Genomic DNA, 25,691 nt, shown 5'->3' with positions numbered 1-25,691 from the left:
CTGTTTTATTGTGGAAAGTGTTAGCAGTATCAGGGCTGCTGTTGGTACACCTGCTCTGTAGGATGCATGTCCATGATGTATTCTTCACTTAAAGAAGTAACCAGTTGTTGCTGTCTTCTGATAAATGGCAATGAAACTGTTTTTGAGGGTGCCGGAGACTAGACTTAAAGGGATATCCTCTGTACCTACTGATCCTTTCACATAGAGTACGTTCCTTGGAGCTGAAGGTGCTACCTGTATTAGCATATAGGCCAGCTATTTCTAGTCTAAACAGACCATCTGTGAGATTGAACTATGCCTCTTTTGACAGAGAAAGTAAAAAAGCAGGCATCCCTTTTGTTTCACTACTTATGTCTTTTTAAAAAAAAAAGTGACATTAACATTTTTTTAAATCAGGAAACTATCTTGTATATGGGGGTGAATCTGCTCAAGAGTGGGGACTCATGAATGGCCTTTTCACACTTCTGCCTGGACTCAATCTCTCCCATCCTTTAATGTCATTTACATAGTTGAAAAAGTTTCACCGCCACTAGCAGTCTTGAGATTTCAGAGGAAGACCAAAAAAAAAAAATAAACGGCATGATAAAAGCCTGAATTTGGGGAGGGGTTGAGCGAAGTAAAAACTGCTATTGTACACTGTAAAGCAGTGGTTCTCAAACTTTTTTTTTTCACGGACCACTTGAAAATTGCTGGGGGTCTCAGTGGACCAAAATGTTGTTTGTACGATTAGCTATCTGTTGTAAATCGCTTTGGATAAAAGCCGTACATACAAAACAACTTAATAATTAACTTTTTTTGTTCTACAAATAAAAGCATGCAACTCATATTTTAATACCAGTAGTCTTATCTTTCTAATGCAATGGTTATGCCCTCTCTCCCCCCCCACCCCAGTAGCCCCCAAGCTGGGGCTGGGAAGGAGGAGAGTCTGTCCCCTGCCACAGAGCTGAGGCTGGGAAGGAGGGCCGTCTCTCCTCGACAGCCGCAGCCCTGGAGCTAGGGAAAGTCACCTCTTTCTCTGGCTGCCACAGCCTTGCATGTCCCAAACTCCCCCCACACCCCACTGTCCCCTCCCACCTGCCCCCCCTAGGCCACCACATCACCATACATGTGTATCTTCTCAAGGGTCCAAGCACCTAATTAGGGGAACCTTGCCTGTGCAGCTCCACTAATTAGGTGAGTGGCTATTCATTGTTTTATGTGCAGCTTCCCAGGCATGCACCTTAGAGAGAACTAGCCAGGGATCTCTGAATGGAGCTCATGAACCACAGTTTGAGAGCCTCTGGTGTAAAGGAACATGGACCCCAGATTAAAACAAGGGGGGAGAAGGTGGGCAGCAGTTGTGGTGCCAGGCGGTGGAGTTGAGCAGGGGGGGCTGGCACAGCTTGGGAGCGAGGTTTGGGGATGGGAGTAGGGCTGGAGATGGGGGCTGCTTTAGTTTCGCCCCTTTACAGCTGCCCTGGCTCACACAGCACGAGCGGGGCGGTAGGATGCAGCCATGTCCCGCCCCGAATCTCCCAGCTGGTTTAGCACGTGTGGCGTTAGGGAGGAGGTGGGAGGGGGCGGAGCCGAGCTGTGATTGGCCCATACCCGAAAAGGGGCGGTCTGTGGTGCGGAAATGGCGGGGTTCTTATCAATGGATAGGTCGGTGATTGGCCTGTGACCATAAAGAGGCGGGGCTTCCAGAGGTGGGCGGGGCTGTGATTGGCCCGCGGCAGGGAAGGGGGCGGTGCGGTATTTGCCCCGGGGCGGGCGTTGCAGGCCCCCTGGGCCAGGTGCGGTATGACCCACCCCGCACGCCGTAGAGGCTGACGTCACATGTGCGGGCGAGGTCTGGAGACCTGGTGGAGGCGCTTTGGCCACGCGCCGCACTGAGGGGAGCGAGCCCGGCCGGGCGATGGAGGGGCCGCCAGGTGAGGGGCTGTGGGGAGGGGGTGAGCTCCGGTCTCTGCGCTGCCTAGGCCCCGCGCCCCGCCCTCGGGCTGGGGGTGCTCGGCTCTGCTGGCCCCGGCCGCTGCAGGGCGCGGCTCCATCACCGGGGGCGCTAAGCGCTCTGCGTGCCAGGCCCGCCCAGCGGGGACAGGTGCTGCCTGCGCCTGCTCGCACCAGGCAACAGGAGCTAGCGGGGAGCTCGGGCCGCTGCTCTGCCCCCTGAGACTCTTTTCACTCCCCCAGTGTCCCTTCTACAGCCCCCTCCCCTAGGGCCTTGGCATAGCCCCTCTCTCCTGGGACACTGGCACAACCCCATCCCTCACATCCCCCTAGGGTCAGGGTAGAGCCCCTCCCATACCCCTTCCCTGGAGCCCTGGCACAACCCCTCCCCTCACATCCCCCTAGGGTCAGGGTAGAGCCCCTCCCATACCCCTTCTCTGGAGTCCTGGCGTAGCCCCTCCCCTCACATCCCCCTAGGGTCAGGGTAGAGCCCCTCCCATACCCCTTCCCTGGCATAGCCCCTCCCCTCACATCCCCCTAGGGTCAGGGTAGAGCCCCTCCCCTCACATCCCCCTAGGGTCAGGGTAGAGCCCCTCCCATACCCCTTCCCTGGAGTCCTGGTATAGCCTCTCTGCTCATATCCTCCTTGTAGTCTCCACACATCTCTAGGACTTGGTGGACAGGGCCAGCCAAGCCATCTGTATGAGTGTAGGGCCATAAGTTTTTTTGCTTTTTCTCCATCATTGGCACACTGATCTGGCTGAGTGGGAGAGACTGTGAATTGCTAGCTGAGTGCAGAACAGCAGGGCACAGAAGTGGATGCATGGTATCAAGAAGTCACTTATAAGTTTGTGCCTAATAATGACTCAGCTAAAGGCTGGGTGTGCAGCTCCTTTAACTGCTGTGCATATCATAGCTGACATGTGAGTTCAGAGTGACCCTGCTCCTCTCCACTGGTGGAGACTGCAGATATTTTTATATTCTCCAGTCTCTTGCATCCTTTTCTGGGCAGTGGAACCTGGACATCAGCTTGAGGCTTAGTTTGCACAATGTTGAAAGACTATGTAAACGTCTCACTTGATAATGTAAAATTGCTGTTGAATCTTTATCTCTTTCATTGGCTATTACAGCTCCCTCTTGGTCTTAAATATTGATCTATAACAGTTTTTTGAAGCTTTAGTGAAAATTTCAGCAGAATTTTCCAACTTGTCCTGCAGGCATAGTGACCTTCTGGGCATACAGACAGATCTGTTGTAGATATGTTGGTCTGGCAGTCATACAGAAAGCTTGAAGGAAAGAGAGTTGTGACTCGCATTGTGAATTGCCTTCCTGTCCCAGTGCTCCACAAAAGTGGCTGTTCTTTCTCTTTCTCTGTGTAGGCATCCAGACTAATCTGTTTTTGGCACTCAGTTGTGGTCTTTTATTATGTCTGATTTCTCTTTACGCAGAGACTTGCATTCCCAGACAGGCAAAATCCCAATGGGGTCCTTTGTTGTTGAGGTTCCACCCATGCTTTATACTCCCTTCACTTTGAGATATTCCATTGCAGCTACCATCTTTCTAGCTGAAGGTTAGCCTTATAGATTATCTGTAGAGGGTACACTGCTAAGCAATGAGGCACTTCCTTTGCTCCTTCACCCAGTGGCATTCTTGTTGTCCTGGAGGAATTTGAGTTGAATGACCTACTTTGTTGATTACGTACTTCTGTTGTCTTTTTCATCCTCTCTGTTTCTCCTGGATACCTAAGCCAACAAGGGATTGCTTCAGCTGAATACATAATTTTTCACTTGCTTTCCTAAACTGTTGTGTAGTCTTGACATTGCAATAGCCGTTTAACATTACGTAGCAAGTGAGGTGATTACTGAGAACTTAGGTGAATTTGTAAAGTCCTGTTTGAGCCTTTTAGGTGACTGTCAGTCACATTAACTATCAACAGTGTGGTAACTTGTGCCTTTAAACTCCTTGGAGCAAAGGCTCTGTTTTGTACAGTACAAGGTATGCTTATGGCACTAAATAGAGGGAGCTGGATGTAAAGAACATGTATCTTGTGCACAGAGACTATTTTATCCAACAGACGCAGGAAGTCCAAATCTAGTTCACCTATTGCATTTTTTATTTACACTTTTGGGGACGCTGAACGGTTTTGCTCCTTGTCCTCATGTGTAACTTCTCAGGCACATATGTTCAGAGACTCACCCTTTACTCTGAAACATTCATCAGGCTTATTGGAAACTGAAGCGCACATTCCTATACTAAGTGAATGAAGCAGAGGCTGTGGCCTTCTGCATCTTTCTCCTGGGTTTTAAATCAACATTGTGTCTGTGAATAAGGTCAACTCTAAGTAGCAGAAAGGGGTAAAGCAGCTTATGGTATTGAGCCAAAGCTAACTAGAGGAAAAATTGATTATTTGATACATTTGTAGCTTAAATGAGCTTAACTCAGTTTGTATGGACAGTGTCACTTAAACTAGCTAACCCTTTTTTGTTAGGGTGGGTCTTGTTTGTGGCTTGAGTTACTTAGATACGTGTACATATATTGATCTCTGCACTGGGGGTGAGAGACTCGTGACTTCCTATCCCTCGCAGCTTCCTGTCTCATTATGAATGCTGAGGATGAGATCTGGAAACTGAGTTAAATATCTGTTAATATTTAGAAAAGCCGTAAGTGATTTAAAGAAAGAGATGTTCTTCAATGAAAGATTATCCCATGGGTGTTTGAGGAGAGTACCTAGAGCAAATGTTAATCATTATTGAAGTCTAATTAATGGTTTCTAGAATCAGATTTTTCTTCTAGTCTTGGCTCCTCTCCCATTGTGGTGCCCTGCCTTTTCTACTCTTCCAGGTTCTCTTTGCCATAGGTTGTCAGGATGACTCTACTCATCTGCTACCACATGGTGCAGTAGAAACTGTTAGCTCTTGAGCTGTCATGAATGCACAGATTATTTGTTCATGGTCCTTGATAAGCAAGTTGTTGACCTTTTCATCTGAGGTGTGCAGAATGCACTATGCCTAGAGGTCCATGGCAGGTTAGATTGGCTTCTCATATCTGGTGAACCTTTTCTGGTGATTGAAAATTTGATCTAGCAACTTCATCTCCATCCCAAACCTTGATGTTGGAGAACCAGGCAAAGAATTGACAAGATGGGGCAATAAACCTGGCTCCCTGTGATACCTCGAGTTGTTTTGAAAAGAGACTTCAGTTGAGAGGAAAAGACACTGGTGTGTTTCAGGATTCACAACATTGGACAATGGAGTGTCTCTGCTGGAGTTGGTCATACCTGAGGAGAAAAGTAACATAGGAGCTCTGTTCTGCTTGGTCTGGTTACCTAAGCATGTGAAGGCTAGATTTCAGGCATTAAATTTCTTTCTTTCCAAGCTTTCTAGTGAAGAGTAGAAGCCCTGTGGTGTTTGTGTTCTTATGGATCTGTGTCTCAAATGCAGTATCCTGAAGATTTGGAATACAAAACCTGTAAATAGATGGATGTGCATCCTAGTTTCTAGCTCTCTGAGTCCAGCAGAGGTGATTAGTGCAGAATCTGGGCCTGAGGGTCCCTGAGTTGAGTGTTTGCTTCTACATCTTGAGCAAACAAGGAACCTGCAGTTCATGAGAGCCTCAGAAAAATTAACACAGTGAGCAGAAACTCTGGCTCCCTTGGCCACTCTTTATGAATGCACAGAGGGTGGTAACTGGAAAGACATTTGGAAATGGCTTTTGCTCCCCAGGGAGCCATTTCATATGTCAGTGCTGTACCCTGCCCAGTTCTAATTTGCTGCAGACACTCAGTGCTAGCAGGTGACCCTGAACAGGAGCCAACTCTTGTTACATGTGGCTCAGGGAGGTGGTGGTGGGGGGGTTGACTGAGCTTCTGTCAGGCTTTCCCGGTCTCTGAAAACTGGCTGCTCATAAATTGGAAGTCTGGCCTCTTAGATGAATGCTTGGTTAATGAGTGTTGAGTTCCTTCTTTTAGCATATAATTTCCATGCAACCTCAATTGAACAAAACTTTGAGTAGAAAAAAGGTGCATTTTCACAATTGCCCCACTATGTGACATGTCTTTCCACACTCTTGACACCACCTAAACTTTGCTCTCACTTCCCAATCATCTCTTTGTGTCTCGATCAGTAGACTTTCAGGCCAGAAAGGACCATCATGATCATATAGTCTGATCTCCTGCACATTGCAGGCCCCAGAACCTGCCTCACCAACTCCTCAGTTTCCTTTAGTCCTAGCTTCATGACTCTGCCATGCTGCCCTCTACACTTGAAGTAGTCTGCCCTTGTACACCAAGCACTCTCCCCCCCACCCCCCTTACAATCCTTTTGTTGCCCAAGTTTGTAAACTGCTTGGGAACTTGTCATATCATCATGTCTATTCTAGTAGAGGCCTTAAAATCCTTCTGCCAGTCTCTAGCTGCTTCTGAAGGGTCGGTAACCCCAGGAAACAGTAAGCCTATAGGATTTGTTCATCTTTTCCAAAACCCAGTTGCTGCTTTCAACTGGAATTGTCTTTAGGCCGCATAAATGCTTGTAATAATGATGTCCCTCTGTTGGTCCCAGGATATTAGAGACATGGGGCTGGTGAGGTAATATCTTTTATTTGACCAACTTCTGTTGGTGAAAGAGACCAACATCTGTTCCTGAAGAAGAGCTCTGTGTAGCTCAAAAATTTGTTTTTCATCAACAGAGGTTGGTCCAATAAAAGATATTACCTCAACCATTTTGTCTTTATGGTAACGAGTGAGCTGACTGGCAGTCAAGGCTATTCTTCTTTAAACAAACCTCCTTTTTATTCTCCCTTATCGCCTTTTCTCTTTCCTAGGAAATCCAGTTAATTAGATGAATTGCTGTAAATCTTCTGAGTCATTAGCGTAGGGCAAATGCTAGCTTGGCTTCTATACTAGCCTAGCATATAATGCTTCTGAGTAATAGCTGAAATACTGAACTAGTTTGTCCTTGTCATTTCTGGGCATGAGAGAAAGGCAACCAAGTGTGACTGCTTGATTTATTTTGCTGAGAGTCCTGCTTTATACTGCAGAGCACAGTGACACTGATGGCCATTGTAGTGAGGCAGACAGGTCTTTGGACACAAATGTGCACAAGTGTGTTAAGGTTCCGGTTGGAAATGCCCCCCGTTTTCTAGAGTTGGGTGTCAGTGGCACTGGCTTTTACTTTTCTAGCCCTGGAGGAGTTGACATTGAACACGTAACTCAAGGATTGTCCTAACAGAGGTTGTGGGAATTCTTGCCTGATAGTGTGAAGAGAGCTTATGCTGTTTGGTAGCCATTCTAATAACGCTCTGCTTTTCGTGTGTAGGTGAAGAGGTCTGGAGATGTCTGGGCTGTGGGGACAGCATTCCAGCTGGTCAACGACTGTACAGAACTGTTAATGAAGCTTGGCACAGCTCTTGCTTCCGGTAGGTTATATCTAGCCTGTTTTTAGATATTACTTTTTCCCTGTGTTCATCCACCATTGTGTTAGCCTGTATGCTGAGTATTAACACTTACAGGGTTTAAACTGGCTGCAGTATTTTACTGCCACCTTTATGCCTACTCAGGAGAATCTTACAGAATGATCACGTGCTCCTGCTCATTACTATATTCTAATGCTGGCATAGCACTTTGAAACTAGATTGCAATTCTAATAGCTGTTTGAAACAATCTGGAGAAGTGGTGCTTACACAACACACACACAAAGATTAAAATAAAAATGAAAGCTCTGATTTTGTGGTGATAGCAGATAGGTGAGATGGTGCATATTTCTCTTCAGCTACATCCCAAGGTAGTGCCCACTGAACTAGGTTGAGGCAGTTTGAGTAGCCATGGTTCTCTCTCTCTCTCTCTTTGCCATATGTGTATGGCTTGAGGGAGCTATTGAGGATTGGCAGGAAAAGGTGCTGATGTGCAGGAAGGTTTTGCGTTCCCCAAACATACTTTCTCCCTGTCAAGCTATTTAGATCTACAACTTGCCATAATCTCTTCTGACCACATTGCTAGCAGCAGAGAGTGAAGAGGCCTTTGAAATCCTCTGCTCTTGGCAGCAGGATTTCATGCATGTAATCTGTTCCTTGAGCAATTTATCCAATTCTTGCTACATTAGTTGGATTTCTAAATGGTCCTGATTCTGAACACATGCAGCTTCTGCTGACTCCACTGTGAGTAGCAGTTGTATAACAGCCGTTGATCAGTCTCCTAAGGTTCTAGCTTTCATTTGGCTTTATCCTTTCACCCTTGCTTATTTTGTCTGTGCCCAGGGAAAGGGGGGTTTGGGAGGTGAGTGATATGTGCCAGGAGAAGTGTCTACTGTCTTGTGTTTTTTAAAGTAAAGATCCTACATTTTGGTTACTGGTGTCTAAAAAACATATTGGGCTGGCAAAATGTTTCTAGCTCTGGCAGATCATAAGAGATGTTAATCTAAATAATCTCCCAGTTTGCAAATACTGGCAACTAATACTTTATACCACTGAACCCTGGCTCTCCAATGCTAGGCTATTTGACAATGACCAGTCAAAGAGTACCAGACGATAAAGGTCACAGAACTCTAGTCTTCTCTTGTCCACACTCAAAAACAACCTGGGGGTTAAGCACTCAGGCTCCCTCTCCCCCAGCCCCTGCCAACTTGGTACCAGTAGTCAAACTCAGATGTGCATGACAGACCAGAGCACCAACTCAAAGTGAAGACTTCCCTAACTGATGCCTATAGGGCTCTGTTGGAATAAACTAACTTTGAATACAGGTTTTAGTTTTCACTTGTCTAAGTGCTTTTTGCTGTGTGACCTTTCAGGCTACTACACAAGGTGTGGGGCAGCTCTCAAGTGGTGTCGTAGCAGATGGACTTGAGGATAGGATGTGAACCACATGGACTCTTCATAATGGGCTGATGGAGACAGTCAAATCCTGCCCTTAGTGACACCTGCGCAGCCTGCATGGCCTTCGGTGGGGCTGCACAAGTCTGAGTAAGGGCAGGATGTAGTGCTGTGCACTAGCTTGATTTCCTAGTGAAGAGTCTAATCAGACCATGCCAGCAAAAGATGCCAAACTCTCCTGTCCTGTGACATGCATCGAATCGCTGAGTCTAACTGATGTTGTGCTTCCCTTACCGCCTTGTGCCCTTGACTGGCTACAACACTTGATTAAGCTACTGTGCTGAACTAAGCTACACTGTGAGAAACTACAGTCAAGGAAACTGCCATTCCCTTTCTTCTTGTTCCAGGGTGGGGCTGTGCACTAAAACAACAAATTCCAGGTTTAATTGACTGACTCGCCCTTTCTCCTCTCGCTCTGTGGCTCAGCATGTCTCTAATCTTGTGCTTAATATCCCAATGCCAAACTTTAAAAGGCCTTTACTGGTAGGAAGACTGGTAGCTGAGAGTTCCGGCAGCTCTTGTGGAGAGTTGTTTACAGGCTTCCTGTGGATTAGCTGACTTTGTCGCCTGGCACATAATTTCCCTCATGCAGATTGGCACCTCTCCAGGCCTGTTAGCTTTGTTTATCCTCAGTCAGGCTAGCCTTCTGATCACACTTCAAGCTGGTAGCTGCTGATGCTTGTGCATCTCCCTAAGGATTTAAACTCTGTCACTTCCCTCCTTTCTTGAATAGCATGCACAGGCTGTGTCCATAGATTCTGTATCTTCTCTAGGTATGGCTGGAGAGGAAAGTGATAAATTCCTATTTGATATGTACCTTGGACATCTTAAATTGTCTGGCTAGCTAGTACTTTGGCTTGAACCTACTGACTTATTTGCTGATATTCTTTAGGAGAGGCATCTGTCCACTCTAGATATGCCTTTGCATAAGGCTGTTTTCACCTGTTTCTGCTTCCAGATGTCCCCAGCCACCACTGAGATTCAGTCCCAGGGGCAATGGCCACATGGAGTCTTGCCCAGGTTTCCATTTGTCAGGCTTTCCTTTAGATTTCAGGCGTATCTGAATAGGCATAGTCGGGTCGGGTCCCCTTCTTGCTGATGCTTATGTCTGAATTATCAGTAGGATTACTGGAAGGAAAATCTGTTTAATTGTGTCTGGGCATAATTAAACTTCCTACCCTAGCAACATAGGGACACAAGTTCTGTTGCCTTCAGTGTGACTTTATTCCATGGTATAGCCTTAAGGTAGATGGCTTACCCTCTGATCAACAGTAGGTAAAACATCAGGCTTCTAATGGCCTGTGCCGATTACTTGATGCTAGTTTCCCTTCCTTGTTCCTGGCTGAAAATATCATACTAAAGCTAAAAATGTCGCTGATATTGCTTTTCTGTATAAACAATTGCGTTTGCCAGAGGGATATTGCGTGTGTTTGGATGAGAGTGGTGGGTGAGCAGAAATGGGAGGCAGAGGTGAGGGAATGTGGTGAGCTGGCCATCTGAAATGAGTTCTGTGGTTTAAGAGATAAAAACACTTTTTTGTGATAAAGGATGCAGAGTGCTGTAGTCTCTCCGACTGTCCTCCTTCCAGAAAGTTCAGGGTGGGGGGGGGGAAGCTCCTAGTACGGTTTTGTCACAACCGTGTCCATATCTTAATGCTGTCTACTAGTGGGGACAGCAACACATCTCTGTGAACATGCTGAGCGGATAGCATTGTATTGCAACCTCACTTTCTGAGTAGTTGTCTGGTGCATGCCTCCATTGTACTTCATAGCTATCTCATGGAGCAGTGTAAAGTTGCAACATTCTTGATAGGATTCTGAATGGCAAAAGTGAACTGACGGTCTTATCTCACTCTGCATTGGGGAAAGCTCTGAGCAGCAGAATAGGTTCTGAAGTTGTCTTTCTGCAGAAACAGGAAAACACCACTGCATCTTGGAAGTAGAAACTTTATTTAAGTGGGTGCTTAAATTTAGCAGAAATTGACTTAGAACGCCTCACTTTCCAAGAAAATCTGCTTACCCTCCACTGACAAGTGGTCAAATAGATTGTATTTATTTATTTATTTAAATTGTGTGGGGACAGGATTAGGATTTCAGATGGTTCCAAGGCTAATGTGCTACATTTTGTGCGGTAGATTCAAACTAAAGACTATAGCAGAGCAGTTTAAAACGTGGGACAGATATCTAATGCTTTCTCTGGCCTTCTTTTCGCTGTTTGCTTGTGAACACTGCTGGGTTTGTGTGCGCTGCAGATGCATTTGGGGCTGAGATTTATCATGTTCCTTGTAATGAAAGGCAGTTACAAAATGCATCATTTTTATCTCTACCCACTTCTTATGCTTCTCTTCTCCCCTCCTGCCCCCACTCCATCCGCATATTCTGGCAGTTACAGTAAGCACCTGGTAGAGTTCCAGGGTTGAAAGGTCAATGCTTTATCCACTCATCCTCATGAGAGTCTCTCTTTAGAGATGTCTCCGCAGTGGATGGGGTGTTTTAGCTGTTGAATCTCACTCTGGCTATCGGATTTAGAGAGAAACCATTCCTAAGTGCTCGTTTGCCCACAGGTCGCCCTGAATTTTCATTGGGGTTAGAAAAACAATGAAGCACTTTGCAGGTGGTCTGTCTTCTGAATAGTTAGAATTCCTCAGGGAGGGTGTAGCTGCTGCAGGATCTTGGTGGCCACTCTATATAAGGTAGAGTTGGATATTCCATTCTGAGCTTTTATTTTCAGGTTGTCTTCTAGGGCATTATCATCAAAGTCATTACTTGCTGTGCCCAAAGTGTGCATGGTGGTTTACAAACAAATGAGGCAAACGGTTGCTTGAAAAATTTAAATCTAAATAGACAAAAGCTATGGGTTGGGAAGCCCCTGAAGCATGAGGGCAGCGGTGTTAGTGCACATTTTGTTACTAGAGATGTGCACTGTTTACAAAGAGATGTTGCTGTTCCCAGAAACATATATGTAATAGACAATTACAGAATTTCTCTTGCTTGCTCCTTAGCATACAGATAAATACATTCAGGAACCTTTTAAGCCTTTTTGAGTTGGGCAAGTGAGTGGTGGTGGTGACGAGGAAGATCCATCTGGTGCTGCTTATTTCAGATGCTTATTCTTAGTGCATTGTGCTTATCTGTGTACCCCTATGAGGAGCTGTCACTGTCCCGGCTTGAGAATGATATGGTTTAAAGTTAGAAGTGATAGGCAATAACATAGTAAACGTGCAGTACTTCACTCCCCCTTTTTGTACAGTTTGAGGGGTATGGCTGCTTGCAGGAGTTTCACTCAGATGCTATTGAAATATTTCAATAGCTGATCACTGTGATCAGACCTTCCATTATACCATATGACCCCGCTAGCCACATCTTGTGTGGTAAATGCCTTGGAAGTACAAGGAGGCATTGGGTCTGGATCAAGATACTTGGAGTGCCTCCAGGACAAAGAAAGAAGGCACACTACCGCCTCCCCATTTGCCCAGTAGATGCCAAGCCTGCTCAGAGCTCCTCCTCCCCGTGTTCTACCAGTCCCATGAATGAACTGAAGTGCCCCTCTGTGCATGGACGGTGATCTGTGTATCTTATAGGCTGGTGGAAGTGCTGAGGAGTCTCAGTCCATGCCTTGTTCACTACCACTCCTGGCATCTAAAGTGCCACTTTAAAAACCAGAGCATTTGAGAATGTGCAGCATGTAACCCTTGCCATTCGGAGCCCCTGGGATTATCTGTATACAGCTTGCTTTAAATACACCAAGACAGTTATTTTGCAGTGTTAAAATGGAAAAAAACCCACCCCTGAAACATAACAATCTGCTTGAGTTCCTAAATCTAAAATGAACCAGTGGGGAGCCTGGAAAGTGATTTTAAGATGGAATTAATTTGTAAATGGAAGTTTTCCCTTTACCCGTCAAGGCCAGAGTTCAGGCTTCTTTGTTTCTCTTGCAACAGTTAATGTCAAATGTCTAAAAGCATTGTAAAGAAAGCAGCCCTGTTGTGGCAAATTTGTTAGTGCAGTCTGTCCCCAAATCTTGCAGGAGAAACGCAGAATTCATGACAACCTGTCAAAACAAGATACAATTTTCAATTTGCAAACAGATGCTCTGAGGCAGAGGTCCTCAACATGGTGACCCGCGGGCGCCATGGCGCCCAATAGGGCATCCAAGTGCACCCGCATACTGGCCGGCGGACGAGCATCCACTGAAATGCCACCGATAAACTGCGTCATCCAGAGGCAGTGCTGCCGATTTTCTGCGATATTCCAGCGGCAACGCCTCTGGATGACACTGCTTGTCGGCGGAATTTCGGCGGATGCTCATCTGCCGCCACGGTTCTCCGTGGCTCGTCATCTGGCACCCACCAGACAAAAAAGGTTGGGGACCACTGCTCTAAGGCCACCAATGTGAATTATGTAGATTTTAAATAGTCTTGTATTTTTTTTAGACTTCAAAAATGCACATGTTGGAAATGTTGGCCCCTGCCACACAACCCCATAATGCATAGTGGCCCACCTAATTTAGCTGTGGGAATGTTAACGTTGGCATTTCTACACTCTTGTATGTTCTCACCTTTAGTGCAACTTGTTTGTCCAGCAGAGATTAGTGGTATCTGCAGAATTACCTGGGGAAGATTAGTGGTTCTGACCAGGAGTTCAGATCTAAAACCTGAGACGTGTAATAAACAGATTAGCACCTCTTTGAGAGAAACCCTTTTATCAGAGCTATAATGTTCATAATTGAGTGATAAAACAATTGAGAAGGGAAGTAACTCTGTTCACAGAATTCTGTGGGTGGAGAGTAACTGCTGCTGTCTGATGGCTAGGACTTGTTTCAAAAGTAGAATTATCTTCTTGATAAGATGTTTCCTGTTTAAATAGAAGATTGAATATATGTCCGTTGGCTTCAAGGAAACCCCAGACAAAAATCTCTTCCCAGTTTCTTAGCTGTCTGGCTTGCTTTTATTACTTTGAAGTTGGGTTTTATCTGCTGGCTTCTTTCACAGACTAGTAGGCTCCTTATCACATCTCTGGATCAATCTTCAAAGGTCTGAAGAGCTGAGATTTACACGGTCACGTGGACTCGACCATAGAGGGGGTTCAGTCCATGACAGCGACATTAAGGGGACTGCTTTTGTCAGGAGGTGATATGCAGTGGGAGGAGGGGCTTACCAATTTTCCATGGTGTGGTGTTTATAGTACGGGAGCACTGGGATGTGAGCCCTGGCCGACTTTCAGCACACAATGTATGGAGAATGTGGGAGAAAGGAGTGCATTCCTAGACACAGACTCACAGCATTGATGCTTGCAGTGAAGCTGTCGGAAATGTCAGAAGGAATTAGATCTGCATCAGAATTGATGGCTGCATCAGGCTTTACAGCCCTGGTTCTTTCTGCACTGTCTCAGTCTATGTTAAAAATCAAACTGAGTAGGAGAAACTGACCGTTTCAGGCTCCTTTTCCCCATAAATGTAGCTGCATCTTCTCTTTACAAAAATTAGGTGCCTGGCTCTCTAATGGAGTTGAAAAGCCAGCCACAGCTGTCAAACCTGCAGCCAGTGCCTCCATTGAGCAGAGTGTCAGCTGTGTGAGATGGAGGATCTTCAGTCGGAGCACATCTAGGAACTTTCATCTCTGGTGCATGGCTGGGTTTTGAGACTCTTGTGAGAATGGCAGGTTTTACTGACTGCACAAATGTGGGAGGGCTAATAGCAGCAGTAGCATGTGTAACAGGCTAGCCACTCAGCAGAGCGCTGTACAAACACCAGTGCTTTGTGTTGGGTAGACCAGGGCTCTGAGTAGAACTGTCCACTGTTCAGTCAGTGGCATGGACAAGGCAGAACAGGCTGAAGCAGTTTGTCTGTGCAGCAGTTGCAGGTTTAAGTCAAGGATCGAGTGACTTGTTTGCTCTCAGATTAACCAATCTTTGACCTGTTTTAATGTTACATCCTGCACTGCCAATCAGGAGCCCTGGGCTGGGTTAAACTACCGGGCATGGTCTTCTCTTTCTGCCCTGAGGCAGCTGAGGCTGTATCTTTGGGGGCAGATTAGCCTTCCTCTCAGAGTGAAGGGCACTGTGCAGCAGAGAATCAACAAGCAGGTTGGAGGGACTGTAAAGGGTGGAACGTGCACACACCAGTGTGATCTAGGAAACTGCGATAAGCATTTATCTGACATAAGCAGAGGCTTAACTCTCTGTATTTGATTCTGCCCTTGCTTGACTTCAGTATCAGTACCATTGTGCCGAGAGGAGCTTTGTGTTCATACACCTGGCTTTTATTGTAACAGAAGTTTCAAACCTTTCAGGGTGTCTGTCACATGGCCTCTCTCTGGAGTCTGGATCACAGCTCCACCCCTGGTGAAAAGGGTCTATTTCCTTGGTGCTTCTAACCACCCATGTTCCTTTTGTAAAGGATGACTCCTCCTCCCCTCCCGCCTTCGAGGGTGGAACCAAAGAAGGAAAAACTAACTTGACAGCAGTTTGTTCTTGCACTCTACCAGCTCCCGCACAAGAATGTCCGAATTTTAGCAAGGTTAGTGGTGACGCTATCCCACCCAAGGGTGCAATTGCTGCTCAGTGGAGGAGGAGGAGGAGATGGTTACAGCCATGGGAACCAGGAAAGATCTGAAAAGAAATGAGTGGCTGAGAGACCTGGCACTCCTTAGGCAGTTTCAGAGAGGGGAGAGGAGCCTGAATCAGCACAAGGTGAAGTGAGACCTTCCAGCTGCCATGCTGGCCAAGTGGAGTTGTTCACAGGCAGTTGGACAGGTTTGCGACCGAGCCGGTTTATCCAGTGCTTGAAGATGGGAAGTTACTTGTCTGCCCCAGCTTATTTCACTCCCAAGGATCCCTTTCGGTAAGTTTTTTGCTCCCAGATTATTTCCCTCCGGGCCTTGTCTCCACTTGGCACCCTGTAATGTCGTCCTGGGCGCCTTGTGTTTGAGGTTCTCGGAATGAACTTCAGCTGCTTGTGTGTAGGGAGCAGCAGGCCTGAAGCTAGGAGCTCTGACTTGTGAACTGTGGGGGGGACTAGGCAGAGTTCTTGAAAGCTAATCTGTATCCATGTTCTTATTGATAAGAGGGTGTGGCATGTGTGCATATCTGTTCAGTAATGCTGTGCCTATGTGCACAGCCCAAGTGTGTACTGGCAGGCTCCCTTTCAGATTCAAACCATAAACGTCAGCTTCCTCACTGCCTCCCAGGCAGCAGCTAGAAATAATAGGATTTTATGGAAAAGCTCCTGAGATGTAGAAAGGGAGACCGTGTGTGTTTATGGGAATGACACAGAATGAGGTCATTGAGTGCCATATGCTCCTCACTGGGATGAGTTTGGGAAGGTAACGTAATCCATAGGCAGCAGGGTGTGACCATATTTAATGAATGAAATCAAGTGATTTTGCAGGCAATAAATAGTTACAGTAAATGCCTGTTATCTTGGAATGAGCTCTTATCTCAGATGTTTTGCTTATGTTAACCCCTTTTGTTTGTCTGAATGTTCAACTTCAATCCATTTAAATGACCTAGGGTTGAGGAAGGAGATGGCTGCAGAGCAAGGCCTTGATTGCACTAGTTTCTCCATATTAGCAAGCCAAGTTTGAAATTGTTCCTGCAAACATAGTTGTGTTGGCCAGTAAGGCTTGGGAAAACGCTGCTAAAACAGTCTTAAAATCCTCAAGACTGAAGTTCCTATCTCTTGTGGAACAAGAGCAGGCCAGTTTAGACAGGACAGACCTAACTTCACAGGCAGGCTTCTAAAAACCCGTTTCCTACCATTGGGAGGAAGTGCAGGCAGAGCCATAGCCTTGTAATAGTATGTAGAGTCCTACTAGTAAAAGACATGTATGGGAATTATTCACAAATACATGCTCCACTTGCTGCTGCCTAAAGGAAGTGCCATGGGAGAGGTGCATGTGGAAGCAGAGCTTCCATGCCCTGCCTTCTGTCTGTAGCACCTTAGATATGCTTTCTGTTGTCTCTTTGCCCTGGAGGTTTCTGGGGCATTCAGCTAGGTCCTGGGTGAGGAGGTGGTTAGGCTGAGTTTTAGGGAAGTGTTTATGTTCTGGAAGTGTCCTTTTCTCTGCATGCCAGTTCTTTCCCTTCCCCACCTTTGGAGATGTAGACCTGGTGTAAGGGTGACCATATGTCCTGATTTTTATAGGGACAGTCCTGATATTCGGGGCTTTGTCTTATATAGGCACCTATTATACCTCACCCCACCTTGATTTTTCACACTTGCTATTTGGGCACCCTATCTGGTATAGGGTCAACCCACCTCACCTGGTGATCCACGAGGGGTATCCATTAGTGGCCTTTACTGAGAGGGTGCAGCCATTTCAGTGCTAGTGTGAGGTTTCTCTTCATTAAGATGCTGGCTTCCTTTTAGATGTAAAGGAGACTTTGCCTTTGAGCGGAATTTTCCCCCTCACCGTTGGTCAAGCTGGCTTCTTGTTGTTGTCTGATCCATTTAGCATCCTCCAAAACCAAATTGACTGCAGGTGAGAGTTTCTAATATCTCTGGGCCTGCTCAGTTGCAGAACTCGGCAGCATGGACACAGTAACGCCCAGATCCACACCAAGATGTGACCTGTTTTCCAAGTACCATGGAAGCCTAAAGCAGACCTCTGGAGTTGACTGTTCCACTGTGACCCATAAAACCCCCATCACAGTTGAAATTGCTGGGGCTGGGTGGGCTAGGCTCCTTGCTCTGGGTGGGCCTGGCTCCTTGCTCTGGGCACTCTGACCTGGCCATTGCCTGTGGAGTCAGTGCTGCTCTGATTCCCTGGCCTGGCTCCCCGGGTGGGGGGATGAGCAGCTGGGCTTTGAATGGCGCTGTAGGGTGAGGGTGGGGCAGGCTTGCTCTGCAGTTCTTACTCCCTGGAGGCAGAACTCATCCTGCGTTGACTACTTTAAATGTTGGGAGGTATGCCTAAAGCATAGGGACTGAATGGGATGTGGTGGAGTTTGGGCATGCAGGTCAGTTACATCAGTGACTGTCGGCTTCATGTGTAAAACCTGCCCTCCTCCTGGGGCCACTAATTCTCTTGCTGCCTCTTCCCCCTCACTCCCATGTGAGGTAAACAAAGGTGCAGCCTCCCAGAGGCAGCTGTTAAGGGACTATATATTTTGTAAAATAATTCACTAAATGGTCATTTTAATATGGCTTTAACAAAGTTCTCTAGAGTCTTAGGAATGGATGGGGAAGGGAGGGAATTGAGCATGGAGTGGCATGCACTTCTGTCTGGCTGTCACTGTAGATTAGTGTTCTTGATTGTATGATTGCCATGGAACCAGCTCCAATGCCTTTAAATGCAGGGCTGTGGCATCATTAAATGAGTAGGTAGGAGCTACCAGTTTAAAGCCTCTGTTCACATGTCATGGTTGTAAGTGATGGCAAAGGCAGCATCAAAGCCTCTTGAATTTCTTTAGAAAAATATAGGAGGCATGGGGGATCCCTAAGAACCCAGCTCTTCCCCCTCCATAAGGCCCATGTTATGGCACCCTCCCTCTGAGTAGGGGTGGTTGCAGCTCCCTTGGATACCCGCCAACATTGCTCCATCAGTCACTAGAACACTTGGAGGATCATCTGTTCCCCTGGGGTTTGAACATGCTGCTCCCACGATGTTTCTAAGCTATGGGAGCTCAGTGTCCAAACTGACTTCACCTATTCCCTTGGTAGCCTGTTGTGTTGCCCCAAGCCAACCTTGTTCATCTAAACCCCAGTAGTGTTGGATTTTCACACTTTGTGGAGAAGTGGCTGTGCTCTTCAAGAACATGTTTGGTCTGCTGGTGTGCGGATGGGGGAATTTCACATGTGCAGTGAAGACCTTCCCTTGTTAAGCCTAGAGGATTGTTGCAGCCCTCATCTCCTACTTTGACACTACAGGAGTAGATAAGTATCCTCACCATTAACCATGTCCAAAAATCTTGTCAAGGATGCTGGAACAATTTGTATAGAGGGGGTGCTGAAAGCCATTGAACCAAACTGTAAACCCGCTATATTGGGTGGCCAACCTGAACCTGAGAAGGAGACAGAATTTACCAATGTACATTGCCAAAGAGCCACAGTAATACATCAGCAGCCCCCATCAGCTCCCCCACTGCTCCCAGTGCCTCCTGCACACTGACAGCCCTGCCTGTCAGTGCCTCCCCCACCTCCTGATCAGCTGTTCTGTGGCATGCAGGAGGCTCAGAGGGGAAGTGGGAGGAGTGAGAGCATAGCAGGCTCAGGGGAGGGGACAGGAAGGGGTAGTGGGGGCAGGGCCTGTGGCTGAGCAATGAGCACCCCCGCAAGCACATTGGAAGGTTGGCACCTATAGCTCCAGCCCTGGAGTCAGTGCCTATCAAGGAGCTGCATGTTAACTTCTGAAAAGCCACTGATTGGCCACCCCTGCTCTATATGATGGAAATCGCTTCAAGCAGCACCTCCAGCACCCCTAGTTCCAGCCCCTGTGAATCTTGGCAAACATGATCCCATGTTTGGAGAAGTGCTCTGCAGCTCCAGAAAAATGAACTGATTAAGAACTGTTCATGGAGATTTACTTCCCTTACCTGGGGCTCAAGCGTTGTACCTGATGGAGTGAGAAGAGAACCTGCCTGAACTTAGTGGGGTTATTAGCAGCAGCCAGCCAGCAAGGGGACATGATCAGGTGTAAGCTGTGGTGGTTTCCAGTCCCCGAGGAATCAGTCATGTTTTGGGTACTCTCGCAACACAGTGGAGAAAAGTAAATCTGGGATTAGACCTTCCCATTGTCCATATCCTGAGCAGAAGAGTGAAATCTGCCTTGCTTCTGGATGTGGTGGCCTAGAAAGATGAACCCATAAACGAACAATGCTAAAGTTGATGCACATCAAGTGAGATGGAGGGGAGTTTGTCCCACTATCTTGCATGAGTAAACCTCCCCTCTTAATCTTTCCAACTGGGGACTTGAGGGTCACATGGTGCCTCTGTAGCCTGGCCAAGGACATGGATTGTAGTCAAAGGGTTGGTTCTGTTGACCAGCTCTATGCTGTGTACAAATTTTCAGATTTAGAGAAATCTAAAGCATCTTCCTTGTTAGAACATATAAAGTGTAATGGTGGCAGAAGGGGCTGCGTTGCGGTGTGGTGTTCAGTGAGGTTCTTCTTGCCAACAATGACTCATGACAGAGGCAGCTGTTTAGCACCGTTGAACAAAGTCTTGTGTCTCTGAGACCTGACACGCTTACTGTTGCCTCATTGTTCTGGGTGGGGTGTTGAGCCTTTAGCTGCAAATTTATCTTGCCCAGATTTGTTTAATCACATAGCAAAGAGCTGACTGCTTACAGACTCCACCCCTTTTCACCTTCCCTTTACTATGGATGTGTTGCAACAGCAGTATCTAGAGTTCCTATTTCCTGGTAGAAACTGCTAATCAAACTGGTGTCGTAGGGTTGGGATCAATTGCTAAAGTGGTATGGGGAAGGTAGGGGAGCACCTTGTAGGCCCCCTCCTTAAGATCATGCCCCTGTAGTATTGACTACAGTGGCATAAAACTATGGCACCATAGCCAGCATAACCCTGTCGTGTAGATGAAACCTACAGTGACACAAGGGGTTTTTCCATCAGTGTGGAAATGCCACCTCCCCAAGCAATGGTAGCTAGGTTGACGGATGCATTCTTCCATCAAGTCTACATCGGGGCTTAGGTGAGCATATGTAGGTCACTCATGGGTGTGGATTTTTCACACCCCTGAATAATATAGCTACATCCGCCTAAACTTTAACAGTGGGTCCAGTCTAAGTAATACCAGGGGAGCAGCAAAGCACTGCCTGGAGCTGCAGCCATGTTGCGCTTACTGAAACTGGGGAATTACATGAAGGAAAAGTGGTCTCTGAATTGTGACCTTGCTGGGTATTTTCAACACTTGGGTATAACTTTTAAGTGGCTGTGTCGGTGTTTCCTGTCCCCTCCAATATTACTGTCTCCCTCTCAAGTGCAGGTCTGATCATGGAGCTTTGCTTGTTCTAAGCTGTAATCGAGCTCTCAGTTTACACACTGGTACAGGCATACACATGGAGGTGGGATAACTCTGAAGGATCTTATTTGCTCATGTTAAACTAGATATTCCTGCAGTGTGTTGCTGTTAGTCACCACTTGCTCTTCTCCCGCCCACCCCCTTGATCATTCAGCCAGGGATGCTTACAGCAAATGAAAGCCGAAGGCTAGCGGCTGAAGGAAAGACATTGTTCTGATGCCCTGCAGGTGGAGTTTATGCATACCATTATGAGGGTGTAACTCCTGAAGTGCCCCAGGTCTGGAGGTTGTAATAACAAATGCACTGTGCATCTTAAGGCACAAAGACTCTCCTCCTACTAATGAAATTGGCAGGGCCTATTGCACATATCAAAGCTGTGTCCCCTCATGAGGGAAAAGGATTTGCAGCTCCCCAAGATGGGAGAATCTCTACTTTCACAACATTCATGAACTATTAATCTAGTTTGGGAGGAGGAGTTGATTCATCCATAGTGGGGGAAATGGCTCCAAATACCTCACAATGAAGTCACTTCCCTCAAACCACTGGCTATCTATAAGCAATTTCACCTTGTTCCTTCTGCATCCATGTGAATTGGAATGAAAGCGGATTTCCGTGTTGAGGCAAAATCTGGTTCTCCCCTCTGTATGCACATTCCAATCTTATCTCTACTACCTGGAATTCCCCAGTGGAAGCTTAGCACAAATTAATTTAAACTTCCAAGAAGTGTGTTAAGGTAGTGCTTGTGTGAAGGATGACAGAATGACACTGATGGGTCTGAGTCTATCTGCAAGGTGACTGTAGTAGCTTCCTTCCCAATGACCTGGGAAGATTATCTTTAGGAGGTGAGAGAGTATTTGTCTCCATAGTCTCAGGGCTGGTTTACACTGAAAAGTTAGGTCGACTGATTACACTGCTCAGGGGTATGTAAAAAGCCATACCTCTGAGCGATGTAGTTAACATGACTTAACTCTTGGTGTACACAGCACTAGATTGACAGTTATTCTGTCAACCTAGCTGTCGCCTCTCCACACAGTGGATTAATTATGGTGATGGGAGAACCCTTCCTGTTACCGTAATGAGTGGGTACACTGACATGCTACAGCAGTGCTGCTGCCGTTGTGCCCCTGTAGTGTTTTAAGTGTAGATTAGCCTTCCGGCTTTGGCCCCTCTTTTGCCAAGGGAGTCAGTCAGTGCCAATAGTGCTATAGACATACCTGCTGTGAATTGGACTAAAATTGCAAGTACATAAGAACAGCCACACTGGGTCAGATCAAAGGTCCATTTAGCCCAGTATCCTGTCTACCAACAGTGGCCAATGCCAGGTGTTTCAGAGGGAAAGAACAATGTGGTAATGATCAAGTGATCCATCCCCTGTTGCCCATTCCCAGCTTCTGGCAAACAGAGGCTAGGGACACCGAGTAGATGATAGTTTTGGTCACTACCAGCCTGGATAAGATTTTATCCCATTACTAATTCTGAGGCCGCCCAATGCCTGCCTTACGGATCTTAAGGAAAATATCATGTTAGCAAAGCTGTTGCTACTCCTAAATGATTCAAGGTATTCTCTTAATCTGTCTAGTGCTGTGCATGATCATGTGAATGGCTAGTCTTGCTTCTCAGGTTGAGGGCTGAATGTGTACTGCCCTGGGCCCCAGGGAGTGTTCAGTATGCATTTTTCAGCAACACCACCACCTGTACAGGCCTCCTAGCTCAATGAAAGTCACATGATGCAAACTGAGGAAAGGGGGAAGGAACATTTAAAAGAAAAATCTTTCTTTCTACTCCAGTGCATCTGCTAAGAACATAAGTCATGTGCTTAAGGAGCAGCACAAGGAGCCTGCAGATTTGGATTCAATTTAGTATTTTTGCTGCAGATTTTCCTTTTCAACAAATTGTTCAATCCTGTGCCTATTTCTTCATCTGTAAAATGAGGCTGATTATATTTGTCTGCTTGCTTCACACGGATTTTAAGGCTAAATTTATGTCTGAAGAGCATTGAAACCCTTGGCTGGAAGATGCTCTAGAAGTACCAAATCTTTCCTTGGGGTCAGTTATTAGCATGAAGGAGAGAGAATACCTGCAGCATCCACCACTCTGTGAATAAACATTGAGCTTAAAAGGGTAAATGTCTTGTGAAGCTCATTCTTCAAAGGATAATGTATTACGCAAAAAATTCAGGAGCAGAATTCCTGCTCAGTACAGAGTTCCTTCTGCTTGGGGTGATTTTTAAAGACTGTGGCTGGAGGAAAACTAACTCTTACTGGGGCAGTCCATGATGAACTGTTGCTAGGCATGTCCCTTTTGTCATCTTCTAGGTGCTCTGAATGCCAGGACCCCCTCACTAACTGGTACTATGAAAAGGATGGGAAGCTCTATTGTCACAAAGACTACTGGGGGAAATTTGGGGAATCTTGCCATGGCTGCTCTTTGCTGATGACTGGACCTGTGATGGTAAGGACTCTGTCTCTTTCTTCCTAGGCCTGTTAACTGCAGCAGGCTGGGGGTTTTAGTTTTAGAATTCAACTGTTGATATGAAGTGTTAAAAGTATGCACGATCTATGCATCTGTTGGGATGTAGATGGCCAACTTGTGAAGGAGGGGTGTGAGGACCAGGCACAGGGGCAGCTCCAGGCCCCAACACACCAAGCGCGTGCTTGGGGCGGCAAGCCACGGGGGGCGCTCTGCCGGCACCGCGAGGGCGGCAGGCAGGCTGCCTCCAGCGGTTTACCTGCGGAGGGTCCGTGGCTTCGGTGGACCTCCCGCAGGCAAACCGCCGGAGGCAGCCTGCCTGCCGTGCTTGGGGCGGCAAAATCCCTAGAGCCGCCCCTGACCAGGCATGTTTTGGGGAAGATGGCAAGCAGCTGAAATGCATAGAACTGAACAAGCTGAGGCAAAACACTTCCCATCCTGCCCCCAAGCTGTGCATCAGTGAAAGTGATGTTCAGGGAACTGAGACTCTGCTGTCGCCTGATACTCAAGTTCCTCTAGAACAGTTAGCCTCGTATCCAGTGAGGGGCTGCACTTTTCTTTGCCTTACGAAAGGCTGCAATTGTCAGTTTGCCGTCTTATGCTGTGTCTACACTACAAATTACTTCAGTATAACTTACGTCGCTCAGAGGTGTGAATAATCCGCTCCCCGAGCGGCGTAAGTTATAACGACCTAACACCAATGTGGACAACGCTATGGTTGGCAGGAGAGCTTCTCCTATCGACATAGATACTGGCACTCATGGAGGCAGGAGTTATTCAGCCAACGGAAGAACTCTCTCCCATCAGCTGAGAGCGGCAGTCTCACCCAAGGGCCCAGGGCCCTCTGGGGGGCTGTGAGCAGATTTCAGGGGGTCCACCAAGCAGGTCAGTGTTAGACTCTCTGGGGCCCAGGGCAGAAAGCTGAAGCCCCATCATGCAGGGCTGAAGCCCGGGACCCTGAACCCCGCCACCCAAGGCTCAAGCCGAAGCCTGAGCAATTGAGCTTGGTGGGGCCCTGGGCAACTGCCCTGCTTGCTACCCCCTAATGCTGGCCCTGTTTTTTATATGTAGAAAAACAGTTGTTGTGGCAGTGGTGGGCCGTGGAGTTTTTATGGCATGTTGCGGGGGGCCTCAGCAAGAAAAAAGGTTGAGAACCCCTGACTTAGAGCATCTTCACCAGAAGTGCTACGGTGCTGTAGTGTAGATGTAGGCTTAGACTGAAGCATTTCTGAAGCTACATAATAAAATGGCACCATGTTTAAAATAGCTTTCCAAGCCCTCTAGTGGCTGGCTGCAGAGCCACAGTCCCTCATGCATTTCTAAATGATTGAGCACCTCTCGCATGCTTAGGTGTAACACAATATTGTCCTGCCCCAAATATCCCACCAAAAAGGAAATCCTAACCCTCTTAAATCAATCTTTGCCATGAATGAAAAGTTTCCAATATTTAGGTAGGCTAAATAAAAGCAGTATATTGTGTACCAGCTAACTAACGCTCTCTGGAGGCAGTACCGACATCTGCTAGTGAACATAGTGCAGATGAATTCTCACCATTAATGGAATTTTTGCCAAAATTTCATCAGTAGGGAAGAGTCTCATATAAGAACTATTGCAAACTATGGAATATGAACAAGCCAATTTTTTAAGTGTCCCATTAGACTCATCTCTGCTTTCTGGTAGCTGGTGGAAGTAGCTGAATCTTGTGCATTAATACTAGTCTTGCAAAATCATCTCTCAGATTTATCAGTTAAGGCTTAATATCTGCTCTTACCTGTATCATAACTAGTGGGGAGTCTAGTATTCGCTCAAATACCTACTTTGCTCCAGGCTAAAAAAATTTAGCAACGCTACCAAATATATGGGGAGGAGGGGACTTGGGCTACATTCAGTGTCTTATGTTGATGCACTTGTTTCAGAGCAGTGTATTGTAACCAAGGCAGAGAGGGAGGGGGTTTAGGAAAGGCAGGGTGGATTTGCATTGCTCTATCCAGTATTTAACGCTGCTTAGTCTTGGAGTCCATGTAGATTTACTGTTAATAGGTGCAGTTATTGCTTCCCCGAGTCCCTTTTTAACAGTGTTCCCTCCTTGATCAGAACTTCCTCTGCCTGTCTGTGTAGGTGGCTGGAGAATACAAGTACCATCCTGAATGCTTTGCTTGCATGAGTTGCAAAGTAATCATTGAAGATGGAGACACGTATGCGCTAGTACAACACTCCACACTCTACTGGTAAGATCGGGCACATGACACTCCATTGCTGTCCTGCTAAAATGATCCTGTGGTACTGCGCGCTCCATTGTCTGCTGTACATGCAAATCACTTCCCCATTCTGTCTAGTGGGTCTGTGTGGCTTAAACACAAATGGATGTTGTAAAACTGGAGAGTGTTCAGAGAAGAGCCATGAGATTGATTAAAGGATCATAATGCATGCCTTATAACAGGCCTGCACAACATGTG

At 46.7% G+C, this 25,691-nt stretch overlaps 1 protein-coding gene across 4 annotated transcripts in view; it reads left to right on the top strand.

Moving 5' to 3' along the window:
• The first annotated feature begins 1,736 nt into the window (after positions 1–1,736).
• LIMK2 (LIM domain kinase 2) overlaps positions 1,737–25,691 on the top strand; it is a 42,917-nt gene continuing 18,962 nt past the window's right edge. Inside the window, exons 1-4 of one of the 4 annotated variants that reach the window (XM_039505427.1) lie at positions 1,737–1,910; positions 7,242–7,341; positions 23,082–23,217; positions 25,354–25,463. In XM_039505427.1, the coding sequence (XP_039361361.1) occupies positions 1,895–1,910; positions 7,242–7,341; positions 23,082–23,217; positions 25,354–25,463 (362 nt within the window). In that variant the 5' untranslated portion in view covers positions 1,737–1,894. Of the gene's footprint in view, positions 1,911–2,733; positions 2,756–7,241; positions 7,342–15,562; positions 15,631–23,081; positions 23,218–25,353; positions 25,464–25,691 lie in introns of those variants that run through there. The other 3 variants (XM_039505428.1, XM_039505431.1, XM_039505429.1) reach the window with 3 other exon arrangements.

Source organism: Mauremys reevesii, linkage group 18 (assembly GCF_016161935.1).
Source record: "Mauremys reevesii isolate NIE-2019 linkage group 18, ASM1616193v1, whole genome shotgun sequence".
Lineage (NCBI taxonomy): Eukaryota > Metazoa > Chordata > Testudines > Geoemydidae > Mauremys > Mauremys reevesii.
Note: the sequence above shows the minus strand (reverse complement) of the source record. Positions and strands in the feature narration are given on the sequence as shown.